This window comes from Macaca mulatta, chromosome 1 (genome assembly GCF_049350105.2).
Source record: "Macaca mulatta isolate MMU2019108-1 chromosome 1, T2T-MMU8v2.0, whole genome shotgun sequence".
Lineage (NCBI taxonomy): Eukaryota > Metazoa > Chordata > Mammalia > Primates > Cercopithecidae > Macaca > Macaca mulatta.
Window position 1 is genome coordinate 234871037 of NC_133406.1, and position 20131 is coordinate 234891167.

Consider the following 20131-nt stretch of genomic DNA (forward strand, 5'->3'; position numbering starts at 1 on the left):
ACTGTGGCTGGGCATGGTGGCTCACGCTTGTAATCCCAGCACTTTGGGAGGCTGAGGTGGGCGGATCACCTGAGGTCAGGAGTTTAAGACCAGCCTGGCCAACATGGTGAAACCCCGTCTCTACTAAAAATACTAAAATTAGCCAGATGTGGTGGCACATGCCTGTAATCCCAGCTACTCGGGAGGCTGAGGCAGGAGAATCACTTGAACCCAGGAGGCAGAGGTTGCAGTGAGTTGAGATCGCGTCATTACACTCCAGCCTGGGCAACAGAGCAAGACTCTGTCTCAAAACCAAACCAAACCAAAACTAAACACAGTGTTTGGAGAGATTTTAAAGGTACATAGATACAATATTTAGAATATTACCTAAACTTAGTTGATAAAGCAATGGCAAGGTTTGAGAAGATTGACTATGATTTTGAAAGTTCTGCCTAAGGTAAAATGCTGTCAGATAGCATCACATGATACAGGGAACTCTTTTATGACATGAAAAGTCAATTGATGGAGCAAACTTGTATTGTTGTCTTATTTTATGAAAGTGCTGCAGCCACCCCAACCTTCGGCAACCACTACTCTGATTAGGCAGCAGCCATCAATATCAAGGCACAACCCTCCACCGGCAAAAAGATTACAATGTTCTGGAAGGCTCAGATGATCCTTAGTGTTTTTTGTTTTTTGTTTTTTGTTTTTTTTTTGAGACAAGGTCTTACGCTGTTGCCCTGGCTGGAGTGCAGTGGCATCATCATAGTTCACTGCAGCCTTGAACTCCTAGGCTCAAGCGATCCTCACACCTCAGCATCCTGAGTAGCTAGGACTACAGGCATGTGCCACCATGCCTGGCTAATGTTTTAATTTTTGTAGAGTTGAGGTCTTGCTGTGTTGCCCAGGATGATCTTGAGCTCCTGGGTTCAAGGGATCCTCCCACCTTGGCCTCCCAAAGTGTTGGGATTATAGGCGTGAGTCACCATACCTATAATGGCACAATGGTTAGCATTTTTTAGCAAGAAAGTGGCTTTTTTTTTTTAAGTCCTACTCTGTAACCCAACCATTTGGAGTGAAGTGGCGCAGTCTCATCTCACTGCAATCTCCGTCTCCTGGGTTCAAGCGATTCTTCTGGCTCAGCCTCCCAAGTAGCTGGGATTACAGGTGCCCGCCACCACACCTGGCTAATTTTTATATTTTTAGTAGAGATGGGGTTTCATCATGTTGGCCAGGCTGGTCTTGCACTCCTGACCTTAGGTGATCTGCGTGCCTCTCAAAGTACTGGGATTGCAGACGTGAGTCACTGTACCCGGCCAGCAACAAAGTATTTTTAAATTAAGGTAGGTACAGTACTTTTTTTTTTTTTAAGACATAATGCTATTACACACTTATTGACTACAGTATAGTGTAAATATAACTTTAAAATCTACTGGGAAACCAAACAATTCAAGTGACTTGCTTTATTGTAGTGGTTTGGAACTGAACTTGCAGTATCTTTGAGGTATGCCTGTAATTACATTACGTGTAAATAGTATAAACACACCAGTTTAAGAGATATTATCAGGCTTAATGAAAGACAAAGCCCAACTATATACTGTCTATAAGAAATATACTTTAAATAAATATAATGTAAATTAAAAGAATGGAAAATATTCTGTTCAAATACTAATTAAAGAAAGCTGGAGTGGCTATATTACTATCAGACACTATCAGACAAACTAGACTTCAGAATAGGGGAAATTTCCAGGAATTAAGAGATAGTACACATGATGAAAGGGTCAGTTGCCAAGACATAACAATCCTAAAATTGCTCGCATCTAACATAGAGCTTCAAAATACACGAAGCAAAAACTGATTGAACTGAAAGGAGAAATGGACAAATCCACAATTATAGAGACTTCAACATCCTCTCTAAGTAAACAGAGAACAACTAGCTAGACAATCAGCAATGATACAGAAGGACTGAACATCACCATCGACCAACTGGATCGGAATGATATTGATGGAGCACTCTCCCCAACAACAGCAGATACACGCTGTTTACAAGTGCACATAGAGCATTCATCAAGATAGACAATATCCTTGGTCATAAAACAAACTTCAGTTTTAAGAGAGTTGAGATTATACAAGATGTGTTCTCAGATTATAATGGAATTGAACTAGAAATCAATAACAAAGATAATAAAAATTTTCAACCATTTGGAAATTAAACAGTATGTAAAAATCCATAAATTAAAGAGTAAGCCTCCAGGGAAAATAGAAGATACTGTGAACTTAACAAATATGGAAATACAACATATCAAAATTTGTAGGATGCAGCTCAAATATGCTTAGCGTTAGGGGCTTGTATTAGAACAGAAGAAAGATCTTAATTCAGCGATCTAATCTTTGTCTTTAGAAACTAGAAAAAGAAGAGTAAAATAAACCCAAAGCAATTCAGAAGTCAGTAACAGCAGAAACTAATAAAATTGAAAACAAAAATAATAGATTAAAAATTAAAAAATAGCAAAAACCCAATGAAACAAAAACCTGTTTGAAAATGTCAGTAAAATTGATGAACTTCTAGCAAGACTGAAAGAGAAAGAAGGGAGGACACAAATTACTAATATTAGGAATCAAAGAAGGAATATCAGTACAGACTCACAGGTGTTAAAAGGATAAGGGAATACTATGAACAATTCTCTGCACATAAATTTTGACAATTTAGGTCAAATTGAGGAATGAATATTAAACGCTACACTGCCAAAACTCAGCCAAGATGAAGTAGATGACTTGAGTGGTCCTATAACTCATATAAATTGAATTCATAGTTTAAAAACTTTTGAAAAAGAAATATTCAGGCCTATGAATTCTACTAAACATGTGAAGAAGAAATAATGCTGCTTTTATACAATCTATTTCAGAAAACAGAAAAGATGGGAGCAATTCCCAACTCATGAAATGAAGCCAGCATTACCCTGATATCAAAACCAGAAAAAGATAGTAATAAGAAAACAGAACCGTGGACCCATATCCTTCATAAACATAGGTGCAAAATAACAAAATATTAGCAGATTGAGTCCAGGGATACGGAAAAAGAATAATACACTATAACCAAGTGGAGCTTTATCCCAAGAATGCAAGTCTGTTTTCTATTTGGAAATCAATAAATGTAATTCATTATAGTAACAGCTTAAAGAAGGAAAACTATATGATCCTGGCAATTGATATTGAAAAAGCATTCGACAATATTCAGCATCAGTTTATGATAAAAACTGAGCAAATTAGTAATAAAAGAAAACTTCCTCAGCGTGATCAGTGGTATCTACAAAAACTCTTTAGCTAACATCATACTTAATGGTGAAAGACTGATTGCTTTCCCCCTAAGATTAGGAACAAGTAAAGGATGTCCACTGTTAGCATTCAACGTCATGTTCAGTATTGCATTGGAAGTTGTAGTCAGTGCTGTAAGTCAAGAAAACAAAAGACATACACATTAGAAGGAAGAAACAAAACTGTCCTTATTTGCAGAAAACATGATCGTCCATGTCAAAGATTCTGAGGAATCTACAAAAAAGTCCTTTTGGAATGAGTAAGTGGGTTTAGTGAGGTTGCAGGATAACACAGGAAGTCAACATGAAAAATCAGTCCTATTTCTGTATACTAGCACTGAAAAATTGAAAGCAAAATGCAGAAACAGTATTATTTACAAAGCCTGCCCTCCATGAAATCTGACAAAATAGATACGGGATCTGTATGCTGAAAACAATAAAACTGTCTTTTTGCTAGTTGTCACTGTGGTTATTCTTAGGTGAAATCAAAGAAGACCTAAATAATTGGAGAGATGTAACATGTTTATGTCTTGGAAAACTCAACATAGTAAAGCTGTCAGTTCTGCCCAAGGTTGATGTAGGGATTTTATGCAGTTTTCAATCAAAATCCCAGCAGGATTTTTTTGGAATTATAGACAAGCAGATTCTGAAATTTATCTGAAAAGGTAAAGGAATTAGAAGAGTCAAAATAGTTAAAAAAAAAAAAAACAGTAAAGTTGGAGGAATCAGACTACACAGTTCACAGTTTAAACACTGTAGAGCTACACTAATTACTGTCAAGGGATTAGATTAATGGAACAGACTAGAGAGTCCAGAAATAAAGTTTGGAAGTGCTTTATGAAATTAAATATACCATATGACCCAGCAGTCCTACTCTTGGAGAAATGAAACCTGTATTCACACAAACACATGTGTTTGTAGCAGCTCTGTTTATAATCACCCAAACCAGAAACAACCCAAATGTTTGTGAGTGAATGGATAAATAAACTGATACATCCGTACAATAGAATATCACTCAGTAATAAAAAAGAAACAGTCTGATGTATATGCAACAACTTGGATGAATCTCATCAATCTTACACTAAATGAAAGAAGCTGGTCTCAAAAGTTATACTTTACGTGATTTCATGTGTCGGACATTTTTTTGACATTCTCGAAAAGACCAAATGACAGTGCTGGGGAAGCAGTCATAGATTGCCCGGGTTAGGCAGGAGCCGGGTGTGGCTGCAGAGGGGCAGGGCAAGGGAGCACCCTGGGGGAATGGGGCTGGCCTGCACCCTGAGTGTGGTGCTGGTTATGTGAATCTGTGTGTGTGTGCCAAAACCCGCAGAGCCATACCCAGAATAAAGATGTCAGTTTCACATAGGTCAATGGAAACATTCACAACTGGAGAGAGAGATTGCGATTTCTGCTTGGGTAAGGGTCATTCCATGATTGTGTGGTCTGCAGGGCTTTTAGTGCCACGCCAATTGCTTTTTGCTCAAACTACTTGATTATAATCTAAGAACATGTGGTGTCAGAAACCTCTGATTTCACGTAGACTTTGTTTTAGGGCAGAGCCTGCTGTTCCTGGTTGGATGGTTCTGACAGGTGTGCTGATGAAGGGAGTGGCCATCACTGCTGTTTTGGTCCATTGCAGGTGAAGCAGGTGGAGTCGGGTACAGTCCGGTTCCAGTTCTCACTGGGCTCAGAAGAACACCTGGATGCACCCGCGGAGCCTGTCAGCGGCCCCAAGGCGGAGCGGCAGCCTGCCAGGAAACCACCCATGTCCCCTTCCAGTAAGTGTTTCCAGAGAGCTGACTTGCCAGGCACACGGCAGGCAGTACTTCCATCTGTTCCTGGGGAAGCATACTTAGTCCGGTACGATAATCATCACATTTGTAAGATAATCGCCATAGATGGCATTGATTGAATCTGTTGGGTTTTTGCTTAATACCAAGGTGTAGAATTGGACAGTGTTGAAGTGTGGCCCAGAAGCTTGTTACTTGTGCTTCAGCCCAGAGTCAGCTCAGTTACTTGACAGCTCCCCAATTAAGCATGTAAAAGGACACGTCACATGGGTGCCCTGCAAATGTGGGTGCCCTGCAAATGTGGGACCCCAGAATTAGAGGGTGATCGAGAGTCAAGGACTGCCACCTTGAGTTTGCATGGTTAAAGTAGCCCTCTGTCTACTCACCTTGAAGCCCTGCCCGAAAGTTCGGAGTCTGATCTGAGTCTGTGGCTTTAAGAAAGGGAGTCACAAGTGTCTGCAAGCAGCAAGGGCTGCCAGCAGAGGTAGAGCCCTGGCCCTGTGGTGGCAGCAAGTCCACATGGTTAGGAGGTTAAAGAGTTCTTGTTGGCTGTCAGCCTGGCTGCTTCTGCTGAGGCAGTACCCTGTGCTCAGAGCCTCTTGGTTTAGACCCATGTCCTGGTTGAGAATTCCACCTTTAGTGAAGTGAGGGGCGGAGGGTATGAGGGAGTGTTGGAGTAGTCCACCTGAATGAGTATGGGGCCTTGGCTCTAGGCGTCAGGAGTTCTCGCCACTGAAAGTTCTGGGATCCCTAGTCGCAGGTGATGACTTCCTTCTTTCTGCCCGTTCCAGATGGCAAGATAGGGAATGAACACACGTGCAAGCCTGTGGAGGGAGCTTTGTGCTCCTCAGGGCTCCAGCTGGTGACGCCCAGGTGTCGAGGGAGGACCTGCTTTCTGTGCTCGGCTGTGGCCCCGAGTCCTGGTGCAAAACTGCTGGTGCTTCTGTCACTCAGGAGGGGTTTTCTTCGTGGATTGAGACTCTAATTTATGGGAACTGATCTTGTCGAATTTGATTTTAACAATTGGTGGAAGCATTTCTAAGTTGGTGAATTTGATTAAGTCGATGACTTTCGGAGATACCTGATACAGTGCAAATGCTATGTAAATTGTACTGTTTAGAGAATAATGACAAGAAAAAAGAGTCTGTACGTGTTCAGTGCAGACACAACCATCCATTTAAAAAAAAATGTTTTCAGCCCAAGTCTGGTTGAATTCATAGATGGAGAAACCAGGGATCTACTCTGTACTCTGATTTTTAAGTTACTTAAAAGTACAATAGTAATACATAATAAACATGGTCTTTTGGGATTTTCTGAGCTATCTGGGAATATTCTGGTACCAAAACTTAATAGTTGATTTCTCTGGGACAAACTGCATCGTTGAGTATTTTCCTGTTTTTCAGAGAGGTGATGCATTTGATGGTTTTAATGTTTTTGTTTTTTCAGTGTTTGAGTTTTGTGCCTACCAGCTTGTTCTCAGGATTTCTGTTTACCACCAGTGTGTACATTAATAATCCCATCTTATATAAATGGCACTGAAATGCACAGTATCCCTTATACTAGAATCCCTTGTGGTGGTGGGTGGCATGCAGGCTTTTCCTGTCAGAGTCGGTGTAGAATGAATTTCCAATTTCATTTGATAAAGTTGAGTGCATTCAAGGCATAGGACACACAATTTCAAAAAACTAAACAGAGGGTCATAATACAGGGTCATTTAAAGCAACCCATTCCCAGCCGGGCACGGTGGCTCACGCCTCTAATCCCAGCACTTTGGGAGGCCAAGGCGGGCGGATCACAAGGTCAGGAGATCGAGACCATCCTGGCTAACACGGTGAAACCCCGTCTCTACTAAAAATACAAAAAATTAGCTGGGCGTAGTGGCGGGCGCCTGTAGTCCCAGCTGCTTAGGAGGCTAAGGCAGGAGAATGGCGTGAACCCGGGAGGCGGAGCTTGCAGTGAGCCGAGATTGTGCCACTGCACTCCAGCCTGGGCGACAGAGCGAGACTCCGTCTCAAAAAAAAAAAAAAAAAAGCAACCCATTATTTGCTTCTTGCTTACATCTGGTATCTTTCCTTCTTTGATGTACACTCTTTGACATAGTTATATTTTAAAAATAAAATACCTATCAACCTTTAAGAAACATAATTATGAAAAACAGAGGACCTTAGATTATAAATTGGGTATATTTTGTAACTAAGTGTAAACATGATTAGAGTTATCCCTCGGTATCCATGGGGGACTGGTTCCAGATGCTCAAGTCCCTTATATAAAATGGTAGTATTTGCTGTAATCTACGCACATCCTCCCGTGTACTTTAAATCATCTTTAGGCTACTTACAATACCTAATACAGTGCAAATGCTATGTAAATCGTTGTGGTACTGTTTAGGGAATAATGACAAGAAAAAAAGAGTCTGTACGTGTTCAGTGCAGATACAACCATCCATTTTTAAAAAAATATTTTCAATCCAAGGCTAGTTGAATTCATGGATGCAGAACCCATGGATCTACTCTGTACTCTGATTTTTGATTAAGTTACTTAGAAGTACAATAGTAATACATAATAAACATAGTTTGCCCATGTCTGTAGAAATGCCTAAACAGAGAATGAACCTGTATAGCTAGCTTTCAGGAAAAATATGGCTACCTTCTCTGGAAAGAAATTTTCTTGTGTTTAAATTATGATACAGGCCAGGCATGGTGGCTCATGCCTGTAATCCTAGCACTTTAGAAGGCTGAGGCAGGAGGATCACTCGAACTCAGGAGTTCAAGACCAGCCTGGGCAACATAGCAAGACCCCATCTCTACTAAAAATAAAACAAATTAGCTATGCACGGTGGTGTGCACCTTTAGTCCCCACTACTCAGGAGGCTGAGGCAAGAGGATTGATTGAGCCCAGGAGATTGAGGCTGCAGTGAGCTGTGATTACGCCAGTGCACTCCAGCCTGGGCAAAAGAGCGAGACCTTGTCTCAAAAATAAATAAGTAAATAAAGATATAGTTACGGCACTGGAAAAGAGCAGCTAGTTATGTTTTGAAGACCTTCTAATCAAATTAATTATAAACTCTGATGGGCTGATCCTGTTGTCGGGCTTTTGGGCTGGATCAATCGTGGACGCCGTCTGTGGGCTTTGGTTTTACTTCCCTGGTTGCCCTGATTTCGTAAGGCATTTGGAGGAGATTTAAAAACCAGTCTGCCACTGCCTCTGCTTGCCCAGAATGGTTCTTAAACTGATTTTTTTGCTGGGGTTCCTTGAGCTTCTTAGATCTCTAGATTTATAGTTTTCATCACATTTGGAAAAATTGTGGTCATTATTTCTTCACATCTTTCTCTCTCTTCTGTCTTTCTCTCTCATCCTCTCATTCAGAGGCCCCAATTACAAGTTTATCAGGCTGCCAGAAGTTGTCTCACAGCTCGCTGATACTCTGTTCACTTTTATTTATAACCTTCTTTCGCTGCGTGTTTCATTTTAGATAATTTCTATTGCCATATCTTCAAGTTCACTTCAAGTTCTTTTCTTCTGGAGTGTTTGATCTGCCATTTATCCCATTCAGTATACTTTTCATCTCAGATATTATAGTTTTAATCTCTAGAAGTTCTGTCTGGGCTTGTTTTATATCTTCCGTGTGTTGACTTAACATGTTCAATGTTTCCTCTGGCTTTTTGAACTTAAGAAGTACAGTTATAACTACTTTAATATCCTGGTTTGCTAATTCTGATATCTTTGTCAGTTCAGGATCAGTTTTGATTGATAGGCTTTCCTGATTGAGTTCTGTTTTCCTGCCTCTTTGGATGTCTGATAGCTTTTGATGGACTCCAGATATTGAGAATTTTCTCATATTGGATACTGAATATTTTTGTATCTGATAAATATTCTTAAGCTTTGAAAATTGTTAGATCCTTTTGGGTCTTGCTTTTAAGATTTGTTAGGTGAGATCAGATCAGCATTTCGTCTAGGGCTGATTATTTCTCACTGAGATGACAGGTGCCCTCCGAGGGGTCTGCCTGGTGTCCCATGAAGAATGAGGATTACCACATGGCTGGAGGGAACAGCACTATGTCTGCCCGCCCTGTGAAGACCAGGCCCTGTTCCCTGTAATCCTCTCTGGTGGTTCTTTCTCTTTTGGCCTTAGGAAGTTTCCTGATCTGCACTCTACTGAATGCTAGGGTGGGACCCTCTGTACACGGCTGGCGTTCTCTCTGTGTGCTACTCATCCTGTCTGGTGCAACCTCACTGAACACAGTGAGCTGGGGGCAGGGTAGGCCTTCCCTCTTCTGTTTCCCAGCCCTCGGGATCACTCTGTTTTGTTGCCTGAAGTCCGCTGTCTTGAAAACCACTGTTTTACGTATTTTGTGTTTAAAAGAAAATGTATTTTAGATGGGAGGGTCAGTCTGATCGCTGTTACTCTTCTTGGCCAGCAGTAGAAGTCCTGGACTGTTGTTAGTGGTTTCTTGGCTGCTGAAATCATCCCCACCAGGACCGATCATCCAGGGGTTTGGAAGCGTTTCCTAGCTGCGTGTGCTACTTGTGATTCACTCACCATGCTGCTGTTTTCCGGACTTTTGAGTCTTGGCTCATGCTCTCCGCCTGGTATGTCTTTCTCCCATGAGCTGCATTTATTTTCTTTTAGGATATATTCCAGGGTTTTTGTTTTGTTTTGTGTTTAGAGATAAATTCTCACTTCGTTGCTCTGGCTGGAGTGCATGACATAATCACAGCTTACTGTAGCCTTGAACTCCTGAGCTCAAGCAATCCACCTGCCTCAGCCTCCCGAGTAGCCGGGACTACAGGCAGTGCCACCATGCCCGGCTCAGTTTTTTGTTTTGTAGAGATAAGGTCTTGCTATGTTGTACAGGCTGGTCTTGAACTCCTGGCCTCAAGCAGTCCTCCCGCCTTGGCCTCCCAAAATGCTGGGGTTATTTTTTAATTAAAAAAAATACATAGTCAAGAATAGTCAAGACAATTTTGAAGAGGGAGGGAGGCTTCACCTTTCTTAGTTTTCAGGCTTACCGTAATGTTCTAATTTCTAGAACAAGTATAGCATTGATACAGAGGGAGATAAATAGATAATGGGACAAAATATAAGGCGTGATATGTGACAACTTGCAAAGAAGGAATGTATTAGTTTCTGATGGCTGCTACAACAAATTAGTGACATTGCAACAGGAGCTTATTATCCTAAAATTCTGGAGGTCAGAAGTCTAAAGTGGGTTCTGCAGTCTTAAAAATTGAGGGCTCAGTGGGGCTGTGCTCCTTCTCTGGAGGCTCCAGGGGAAAATCCATTTCCTCGCATTTTCCAGGAGGCCACCTGTGTCCCTTGGCTCCTTCTTCCATCTTCAAAGGCAGCCGTGCAGCACCTTCCAGTCCCACTGAACTCTGACCCTCCTGCCTCCCTGCCTTTCACTTACAAAGACTTGTGAGTACATTGGACCCTTCTGGATAACCCAGGGTCAACCCCCCCGTCTCAGGTCAACTTAGTCCCTTGGCATTGAACACAGGTGTAGGTTCTGAGATTAGGACATGGGTATCTCTGGGGTGGCAGCAGTTACTCTGCTTACCGCGAGGAGTACCAGTCAGTAAATGGCGTGGTGTGATCTCTTGCCCACATGGAAAATATAAAATTCAATCCTAATTTCATGTCAGGTACAATAATAAATTCCTGATGGCCTAAAAACCAGAACTTCAGAAATGTTAGAATTAGGAGATTAGAAAGAAGATAGATTATAGAAAGTGGTCCTCCAAATCAATAAGAAATAGACAACAGGAAAGAAAAATGGACAATGCTCAGCAATTGCTGGGCAATCGTTAACGTTGTCGTCATATGAAGAGGGGATTTATAGAGAAGAAGCCAGAATAACGAATAACCATAAGCGTATGAAAAAGTGCTCAGTATTGCTGGTGATCTGAGAAACGCAAAATAAAATGAGAAACCATTTTATTCCCCTCATATTGGAGAAATCTAGCTGTCTAATAGTGCCAAGGTTCATGAGGATGTGGTTAAAGCGGAACCCTTAACACTGTGGGAAGAATGTGATGTGTACAGCCACTTTGAAGAGTGATTTTATAAGATTTAGTTAATATCCTACAACTCAGAAATGCCATTTCCAGACGCCTGTTAGAGAGAACTACCAGTTCATATGTACAAGGAGACATGGGTGGGCTCAGCTTCACAGCAGCTTCTAAGTTAAAATTTGAAAACAGTCTGCCGGCTTCCCAGTCAGTGAATGGAAAAACTGACTTATTTGGACAGTGAAATGCTGTGTGTCAGTTAAATGAATGATAATAGATCTATGCGTATCATGGTGGGTAAACTTTCACAAAGGCATGTTGAAAGAACACACGTACTGAAAGGAAATGAACAATGTGGTAGCATTTAACTTTCAAAACAATTGCATGTATTGCTTATGAATGCATACTTCCTAATTGAATATCAGAGCAGTTACTTAATATCTCTGTCCCTGTTTCCTCAGCTGTAAAATGGGATGGATTAAATACTTAAAGTATGAAAAACAAACTTGAGAAATTTTAGAAAAAGACATTGGAGAATATTTTTATGGCCTTTGGGTTAGGAAGGCCTTCTTTTTTCTTTTTAAGGTTCCATTTTTATTATATTATTATACTTTAAGTTCTAGGGTACATGTGCACAATGTGCAGGTTTGTTATGTATGTATACATGTGCCATGTTGGTGTGCTGCACCCATTAACTCATCATTTACATTAGGTATATCTCCTAATGCTATCCCTTCCTGCTCCCCCAACCCCACAACAGGCCCCGGTGTGTGATGTTCCCCATCCTGTGTCTAAGTGTTCTCATTGTTCAATTCCCACCTATGAGTGAGAACATGCGGTGTTTGGTTTTCTGTCCTTGTGATAGTTTGCTGAGAATGATGGTTTCTAGCTTCATCCATGTCCCTACAGAGGACATGAACTCATCCTTTTTTATGGCTGCATAGTATTCCATGGTGTATATGTGCCACATTTTCTTAATCCAGTCTATCATTGATGGACATTTGGGTTGGTTCAAAGTTTTTGCTATTGTGAATAGTGCTGCAATAAACATACATGTGCATGTGTCTTTATAGCAGCATGATTTATAATCCTTTGGTTATATACCCAGTAGTGGGATGGCTGGGTCAAATGGTATTTCTAGTTCTAGATCCTTGAGGAATTGCCACACTGTCTTCCACAGTGGTTGAACTAGTTTACAGTCCCACCAACAGTGTAAAAGTGTTCCTATTTCTCCACATCCTCTCCAGCATCTGTTGTTTCCTGACTTTTTAATGATCGCCATTCTAACTGGTGTGAGATGGTATCTCATTGTGGTTTTGATTTGCATTTCTCTGATGACCAGTGATGATGAGCATTTTTTCATGTGTCTGTTGGCTGCATAAATGTCTTCTTTTGAGAAGTGTCTGTTCATATCCTTTGCCCACTTTTTGATGGGGTTGTTTGATTTTTTCTTGTAAATATAAGTTCTTTGTAGATTCTGGACATTAGCCCTATGTCAGTTGGGTAGATTGCAAAAATTTTCTCCCATTCTGTAGGTTGCTTGTTCACTCTGATGGTAGTTTCTTTTGCTGTGCAGAAGCTCTGTAGTTTAATTAGATCCCATTTGTCAATTTTGGCTTTTATTGCCATTGCTTTTGGTGTTTTAGACATGAAGTCCTTGCCCATGCCTATGTCCTGAATGGTATTGCCTACGTTTTCTTTTAGGGGTTTTATGGTTTTAGGTCTAACATTTAAGTCTTTAATCCATCTTGAATTAATTTTATTATATGGTGTAAGGAAGGGATCCAGTTTCAGCTTTCTACATATGGCTAGCCAGTTTTCCTAGCACTATTTGTTAAATAGGAAATCCTTTCCCCGTTTCTTGTTTTTGTCAGGTTTGTCAAAGATCAGATGATTGTAGATGTGTGGTATTATTTCTGAGGGCTGTATTCTGTTCCATTGGTCTATATCTCTGTTTTGATACCAGTACCATGCTGTTTTGGTTACTGTAGCCTTGTAGTATAGTTTGAAGTCAGGTAGCATGACCCATCTCATGTGCAGAGACACACATAGGCTCAAAATAAAGGGATGGAGGAAGATCTACCAAGCAAATGGAAAACAAACAAACAAAAAAGCAGGGGTTGCAATCCTAGTCTCTGATAAAATAGACTTTAAACCAGCAAAGATCAAAAGAGACAAAGAAGGCCATTACATATTGGTAAAGGGACCAATTCAACAAGAAGAGCTAACTATCCTAAATATATATACACCCAATACAGGAGCACCCAGATTCATAAAGCAAGTCCTTAGAGACCTACAAGGAAAGCCTTCTTAAGCAAGATAGACAAAGCAGAAACCAAAAAGAGAAGATTGAGAAATAAGATTACATTAAAATATAAAACTTGTGTGTGAGAAAAGACTCTGTAAACAAAGTTAGAAGACAGACCTCAGACCGAAAGATATTTGCAATACATATGACCATTAAAAATTAATGAAGGAAATAAGATGAGAAGATTAGAAAGATTACAGAAAGAGCTCCTCCAAATCAATAAGAAGCAGATAAACAACAGAAAAGAAAAATGGGCAAAGGATAGCAAAGGATTATGGAAAGGATGAAATGAGTAAAGATATGTCTAGGTGCTCGGGGCTGCCTGGCGTGGAGCAGATGCCCAGCGATTGCTGGGTGATTATTAACATTGTCCCCCTGCCACTGCCATTGTGGTTCTTCTGGTTGGCAGCATTGAGGGAAGCGACCACATGTACGTACCCCTTCAACTACTGGTTCAGTTAACACAGGCCCAAAATCTTACTGGAGGAAGGGGGCCACCAGGGCAGGAGCAACTGCAGCACATCTCCACGGAGCTGCTCTGGATCCCAGAGTCTTTGATGGGTAAAAACAGCTATCCCTGGATGGGCGCAGTGGCTCACACCTATAATCCCAGCACGCTGGGAGGCTGAGGTGGGAGGATGGCTTGAGGCCAAGAGTTTGAGACCAGCCTGGGCAACATAGTAAGACCCTAACTCTACAAAAAACTTAAGGCTGGGCACAGTGGCTCATGCCTGTAATCCCAGCACTTTGGGAGGCTGAGGTGGGTATATCACCGAGGTCAGGAGATTGAGACCATCCTGGCTAACACGTTGAAACCCTGTCTCTACTAAAAATGTAAAAAATTAGCTGGACGTGGTGGCACGTGCCTGTAGTCCCAGCTACTCGGGAGGCTGAGGCAGGAGAATCTCTTGAACCTGGGAGGCAGAGGTTGCAGTGAGCCGAGATCGCACCACTGCACTCCAGCCTGGGCGGTAGAGTGAGACTCTGTAGCTAGCTAGCTAGATAGATAGATGCATGCAGTAGCTGGGTGTGGTAGCATGTGCCTGTAGTCTCAGCTACTTGGGAGGCTGAGGCAGGAGGATTGCTTGAACCCAGGAGTTTGAGGCTGCAGTGAGCTATGATCACATCACTGTACTGTAGCCTGGGCATCAGAGCCAGACTTTGCCTCTAAAAAACAAAAACAAAAAAAACCCCACAAACAGACAAACACAGCTGGTCCTGACTGCATCCAGGAAAGTAGATTCTGGGTGGGCCCAGAAAGCTCAGTGTTGGCTACGCTTCTACCATTTTATATTAGCCATTCTGCAAGCACTTTAGGGCATGTTGACTCAGATAGGGCTTGTTCAGGTGGTTCTCCTTTTCTCCTACCCCCACTCCATTCAGCAAAGACTTGCGGAGAGTCTGTGTTGTGCCAGGTACTTGGTTAGGCTCCTGTCCCAGTGGAGCTGTAAAAACAGACAACAAACTACCAAAACATTAGGTAGCAAGAAGAATCACATACTGTCTGCCGTGGGATGTTAGTGAGGGGACCTGTGTGTGGGGACAGGGCACTGTGGGAACACTCTGTACCTTCTGCTCAGTACTGCTGAGAACCTAAAAAACTGTTCAAAAAAAGTATTAAAAAAGAGAGAATGACTTGTGGGGAGTTTTTACAGTTATGTCCATCTTGATGTGATTAACTCGTGTTTGGGATTTCTGTTTCTATAATCGAGGCCCAATTATAGAAGAGGTCAGCAAACTTTTTCTGTAAAGTCCAAACAGTAAATATTTTAGGCTTTGTGGGCCAGATGGTCTCCGTCACGGCTACTCATCTCTGCTGGTATATATAGGTCGTATGTTAATGAATGAATGTGGCTGTGTTCTAATAAAACTTTATTGATACACACAGATTGTGAGCTGAATCAACCTGTGGACATAGTTTGCAGACCCCTGATCTGTAGCTTTTTCTTGTCATGTCATAATCAGGAGGAAGCTGTCCATCTTTTTCTGGGCTTTAAAATAGTTTAAACAAAAGGCAAGACCTGTTTCTTGAAGGTCTAATAAAACTCTCTGAAACCATTGAAGGGATTTTTGACAAACAATTACATCTCTTTTCATGGTTATTGATCTATTTATGTTTTCCACCTCATCTTGTGTTAACTTTTGGGATACACATCCTCTAAAACAAATGGCCAATTTCCTTTAATTTACAAGGATGCTGGGATAAAGTTTGTAACTAATTTAAACATTCAGTATGTGCCTGTGATTAGATTCCTTCCTTTGCTTTCTATCTTGGGAGGACTCTTCCTTTTTTGGTCAGGCTTATGAGAGGTTTGTATATTTCATTAGTCTCTTCAAAGAATCAGCTGTTACTTTTACTTATTGGTTCTCTTGTTTTTAAGTTATTAATTTTTCTTTAATCTTAATTTAATTCTATATTTTATCTTTATTAACTTCACCCACTTTGAAAAAGTGGAATTCTTAGCTTATTTTCTCATCGTGTTTAGTAATAAAATCATTTAAGATTCTGCAATTTTCTTCCAAGTACATCTTTTCCCCATTTCATAGGTTTTGATTCGGAGTGTTGTTTCCTACATTGTTGAGTTCCATTTTTATTTCCTTTTTACCTACAACTTGAAAATGTCTTTAAATATTCCCGCATTTAAAAAGGCATGTGTTAAACTTTCCTCGCCCTCTCTTACGGAAACCTGTACTCATCTGTAAAGCCCTGCAGAGGGCTCTTGTCCATGGCAGAGCTTTGTTTTCAGCATCCCGCAGCCCTTTGCAGATACCACCTTTTATTTTATATCCTTGTGTACTGTCTGATTCCTTCCTTCCCTGCCACTGTTCTTAGAGGGTATTAGTCGAATTTGCTATGGTAACAAATAATCTCCAGATCTCGGTAGCTTAAAATAAAAAGGTTTATTTCTCACCCTCGCTGTGTGCGCATTGCAGTTGGTGGTGGCTTCGCTCATCCTGGTCCCAGAGGGTGTTCGCCATCTTGAATATTGTTGGGTTGCGCCAGCAGGAAAGGGAGGCCTTGGGCGGATCTTGTACCATCAGTTACGGCTCTGGCCCAGAAACGGCACATGTCTCTTCTCCCTCTCCCTGGTTAGAAGTAGCCACGTGGCCTCCCAAGTCACAAGGGGACTGGGAACTGACTCATCTTATGCCTGGAAGGTAAAGAGGTGCGGATAGTTGGTGCATTTATTTGCTCCACACTGGAGAGTCTTTATCATTGAAGCAGCTCACGGTGGGGACTGTTTCATTCATCTGTACATTGCCTGATGAGTCCTGGCCCACAGTAAAACATTCAGTACATATTTGTAGAGTGAATGAATTAACCAAAACCCTTTAATATACAAGGGATAGAAACCTGACTCAAAATAGCATCAACAAAAGAGAATGTATTGGCTCATGTGTCAGAAAAGCCTAGAGGTAGAGCTGATGTTAGGCATGGCTGGATCCTGGCACTCAAAGGATACCATTAAGACTCCATCTGTTCATCTCTCTCCCCCATGCCCCTACCCCTCCCCTTTAAGCTCTCCTTTCTTCAGTGTTGGCTTCTTTCCAGGTAGAGCTTCTCCACACGGTGAGCCCAGGAGCTCCCAGGTAATCCTGGGCTTAGGAATCCCAACAGAAAGGCCCTGATTGACTCAGTTGTTCCAGTGGGAGTCCTCCTGTCTTTACCGTGTAACCCCTGATGGGGATGGGGGTGGGGACAGTTGGTCTTGGTCACACACCCTTCTTGGTACCGGGGTTGGGTCCACCCCTGACTGTATGGTTAAGGGCTGGGAGGGTGATTCCCTAAAGGAAAACCACCAGAAGAGAGTATGGATTCAGGGTGGGTGAAACTGGCAGATCGTGGCTGCCCCTGGGTTGGGGCTCCTGGTCTCCCGATCCCAGCTTTGCATTTGCCGTCAGCGAATGCATAGACTTGAGTAGTTCCTGCCACTCTTTCCCACTCTTTCTTTTGTTTGAGAAGGACAAAGACAGGTGAGAAGCAGCCTGTCCTTCTAGAAGCCTGCTGTGCTTATAGTAGAGATGGGGTTTCGCCATGTTGGCCAGGCTGCTCTTGAACTCCCGACCTCAGGTGATCCACCCACCTTGGCCCCAGAGTGCTGGGATTACAGGCATGAGCCACCACACCCAGCCTAGCTTGACTTCTTAAGATACAGAGCTGTTGGGAACAATGCTTTGAGTTCCTCCCAGAAGATTTACTGTCATATCCTTGGCAGAGAGGAGTGTGCCTTGGTTATTGGAAGGCCCAGGAGTTGAACGGTGGTGCAAAAGAGCTGTAGCAGCATAATCTACTTCTCAGTCGCTGTTTGGGGACCAGCAAATCTACATGGATGGACCCTGATTTCACTGGGTTTATTTAATTTGGATTTATGGCTGCATTCATGTCACATTAAATGATTACCTTCAGCCCAGATTCCAAGCATCGGAAGACATTGCCTCTCAAAACCCAGTGTAAGAGACTTTTAAATATCCACTAGTGTTTAACTTATGATGGAAACTTTTCATACTTCAGTATTTCACCAACTTATATGGTTCCTTTGGAGATCTTAATGATATGCGGCTGTCACTTTAAGTGAGGTACTTTGGCTCTCGGTTGTGAATAATCCTTTTTATTTTCTCTGTAACATTGCAAGGGAGCAAAGGTTCATTCATCTCTTACCATGGAAGAGTGTGCATTGAGCCACTAGAGGGCACCCAGTCTTTATTTTTTGGTAACTTGGAATTTCCCTGACCCATATTTTGCTTTTGAACTTTCTTCTGGTGGTGTCAGAATTTTGGTTTGTTTGCTTAATAGATTTGAAAACAGCCATGTAGAAGGGATCATTGCAAACATGTAATTGTGGTGTTTCCCAGGGCACGTGGAGTTAGATTCCTGCCCCGATGGTGCCTGCTGTGCTGCTAGCTGGTCTGGAACATCCTCTCCTACAGATAGCGGCTCCCTTGCCCTGGATCAGGGTGGTTCAGTCAATTACATGGTGGTGGGGGAGAGTCTAAGGCCACGGAACAGCTTTTTGGCCACCCTCTAACCAAGGAATGGAAGTTTGTGTGCAGGTGGGAAGGGTGCATTTTGCTGGAGAACGAGTGGGAGAGTGGGTCAGAGCAAGGCTTTGACAAGGGAGGTGACGCTTCTGAAACTGATCCTGGAGGTGACCCCAGCTCAGGACTCTGGCGAGTCACGAACGCCCGCTGTTCCTGGGCTGCCTGCGATCTGGATTCCTGCAGCACAGAGTCCTGTGCTCACTCATCATCCAGTTGTCCCTTGATCTCTGCTTCGGTTTTGCTCGTTTTCCGATTCCTGTTTTCAAACTCTTAGGAAGAATGAATTTTTACCTACAGATAGTTAGGAATAAAGACCTTTCAGGTGGTCTGCCGTGTGAATTCTTAGTGTCTAGAGTACCACTGGATACTGACTCAGCCTTTATTTTCACGGCCTGATGATAGGAAGCTGCTTTTTGCAACCCTTCTTGAAACCCCAGAGACTGCATCTTTACTAGCGATGGTCCTTCCTTTTCCCCTGCCTTTCAGGGCCATCTCTTTACCCCTGTTCCTAGCAGGGCCACACTCTACCCGCAAGGCCCAAGGCCCAAGGCCTGGCCCATCCCTGCCTTCCGCCAGCTGCCATGAGTTGCTAGGCAACAGCCTCTTCTTGCTGCCCCCCCTCCCTCCTCCCTCAGGACTTCTGTCTCCCACGGAATTGCTGACCCCATAGTTAAAGGCAGGCAGCTTTGCTCAGCTGGGCAGTTGCTCAGTGAAATGAGCATTTTCCTCTGTTAAGACCCCTCATCCAGCCCTCTGCTGACCCCAGTTTGCTCAGTGGCAGGCTGGCAGCACAGCCAGGCCCAGGGGGACAGGTGTGTTTCAGGGCGGAGCGGGGGTTCCACCTGGCTCCTGCTGGGGCAGTCGGGCCACAGGGGACTGGTGCTGTGGGGACCCCGTTCACGACTCTGTTCACGTTTCCAGGAAGGACACGTTGACCTCCATGCATGTGTCCTGATGTCTCGAGAGGCCCGTTCTCCCTTCAGCCTAGGAAGACATCTCAATGAAGACCACAGCCCCGTCCTCCACTGAGCTGTTTCCTTATCTTCATTTCTTCCTATGGTCCTGTCATAGTGCAGGCGTCTGATAAAATGTTTGTTGGAAAATGAATCCATGGACATGGGAAAGTAAAGGTGGTCAAAACACATCCTTCCTTTCCCTTTGCTTCTATTTTCACTTTTTAATTGGCAACACTGCATGCATATTGAAAAGTTATGTGGCTTGAGGGGATAGATAGCTGCTCAGTGAAACCCTAGGTCAGGACATGGACACTGCAGCCCGGCAGCTCCGGGACCCCTTCGTGTATCAGTACTTTTTATTTTCTTGAGAGAAGATCTCAGTCTGTTGCCCAGGCTGGAGTGCAGTGGCGTAGTCACGGCTCACTGCGGCTTCTACCTTCCAGGCCCAAGCGATCCTCCCACCTCTGCCTACCATGTAGCTGGGACCACAGATGCATGCCACCACACCAGGCTTTTTTTTTTTTGTATAGATGATATTTTGCCATGTTGCTCAGGCTAATCTCGAATTTCTGGACTCAAACAGTCCTTCCTTGGCCTCCCAAAGTGCTGGGATTACAGGCACGAGCTACCATGTCTAGCTGGTAGTCAGTACTTTTAATCCGTCTGGTGAGGTGACGCGGGAGGTGAGAGAGGGTTGCTGGTGGGGAGGCCGCCTTCTGCCCCAGCCCCATCCCT

General features: G+C 42.8%; 1 protein-coding gene across 50 annotated transcripts in view; it reads left to right on the plus strand.

The window, feature by feature from the left end:
* Positions 1 to 20131, plus strand: part of NPHP4 (nephrocystin 4) — a 137181-nt gene that overhangs the window by 65152 nt on the left and 51898 nt on the right. For all 50 annotated transcript variants that reach the window (XR_013408751.1, XR_013408746.1, XR_013408728.1 and 47 more), the window contains one exon: positions 4933 to 5071. Coding sequence is in view for 42 of the 50 variants with exons in the window: in XM_077976498.1 (XP_077832624.1) it covers positions 4933 to 5071 (139 nt within the window). In the remaining 8 variants the exon portion in view is untranslated. The remainder of the gene's footprint in view (positions 1 to 4932; positions 5072 to 20131) is intronic.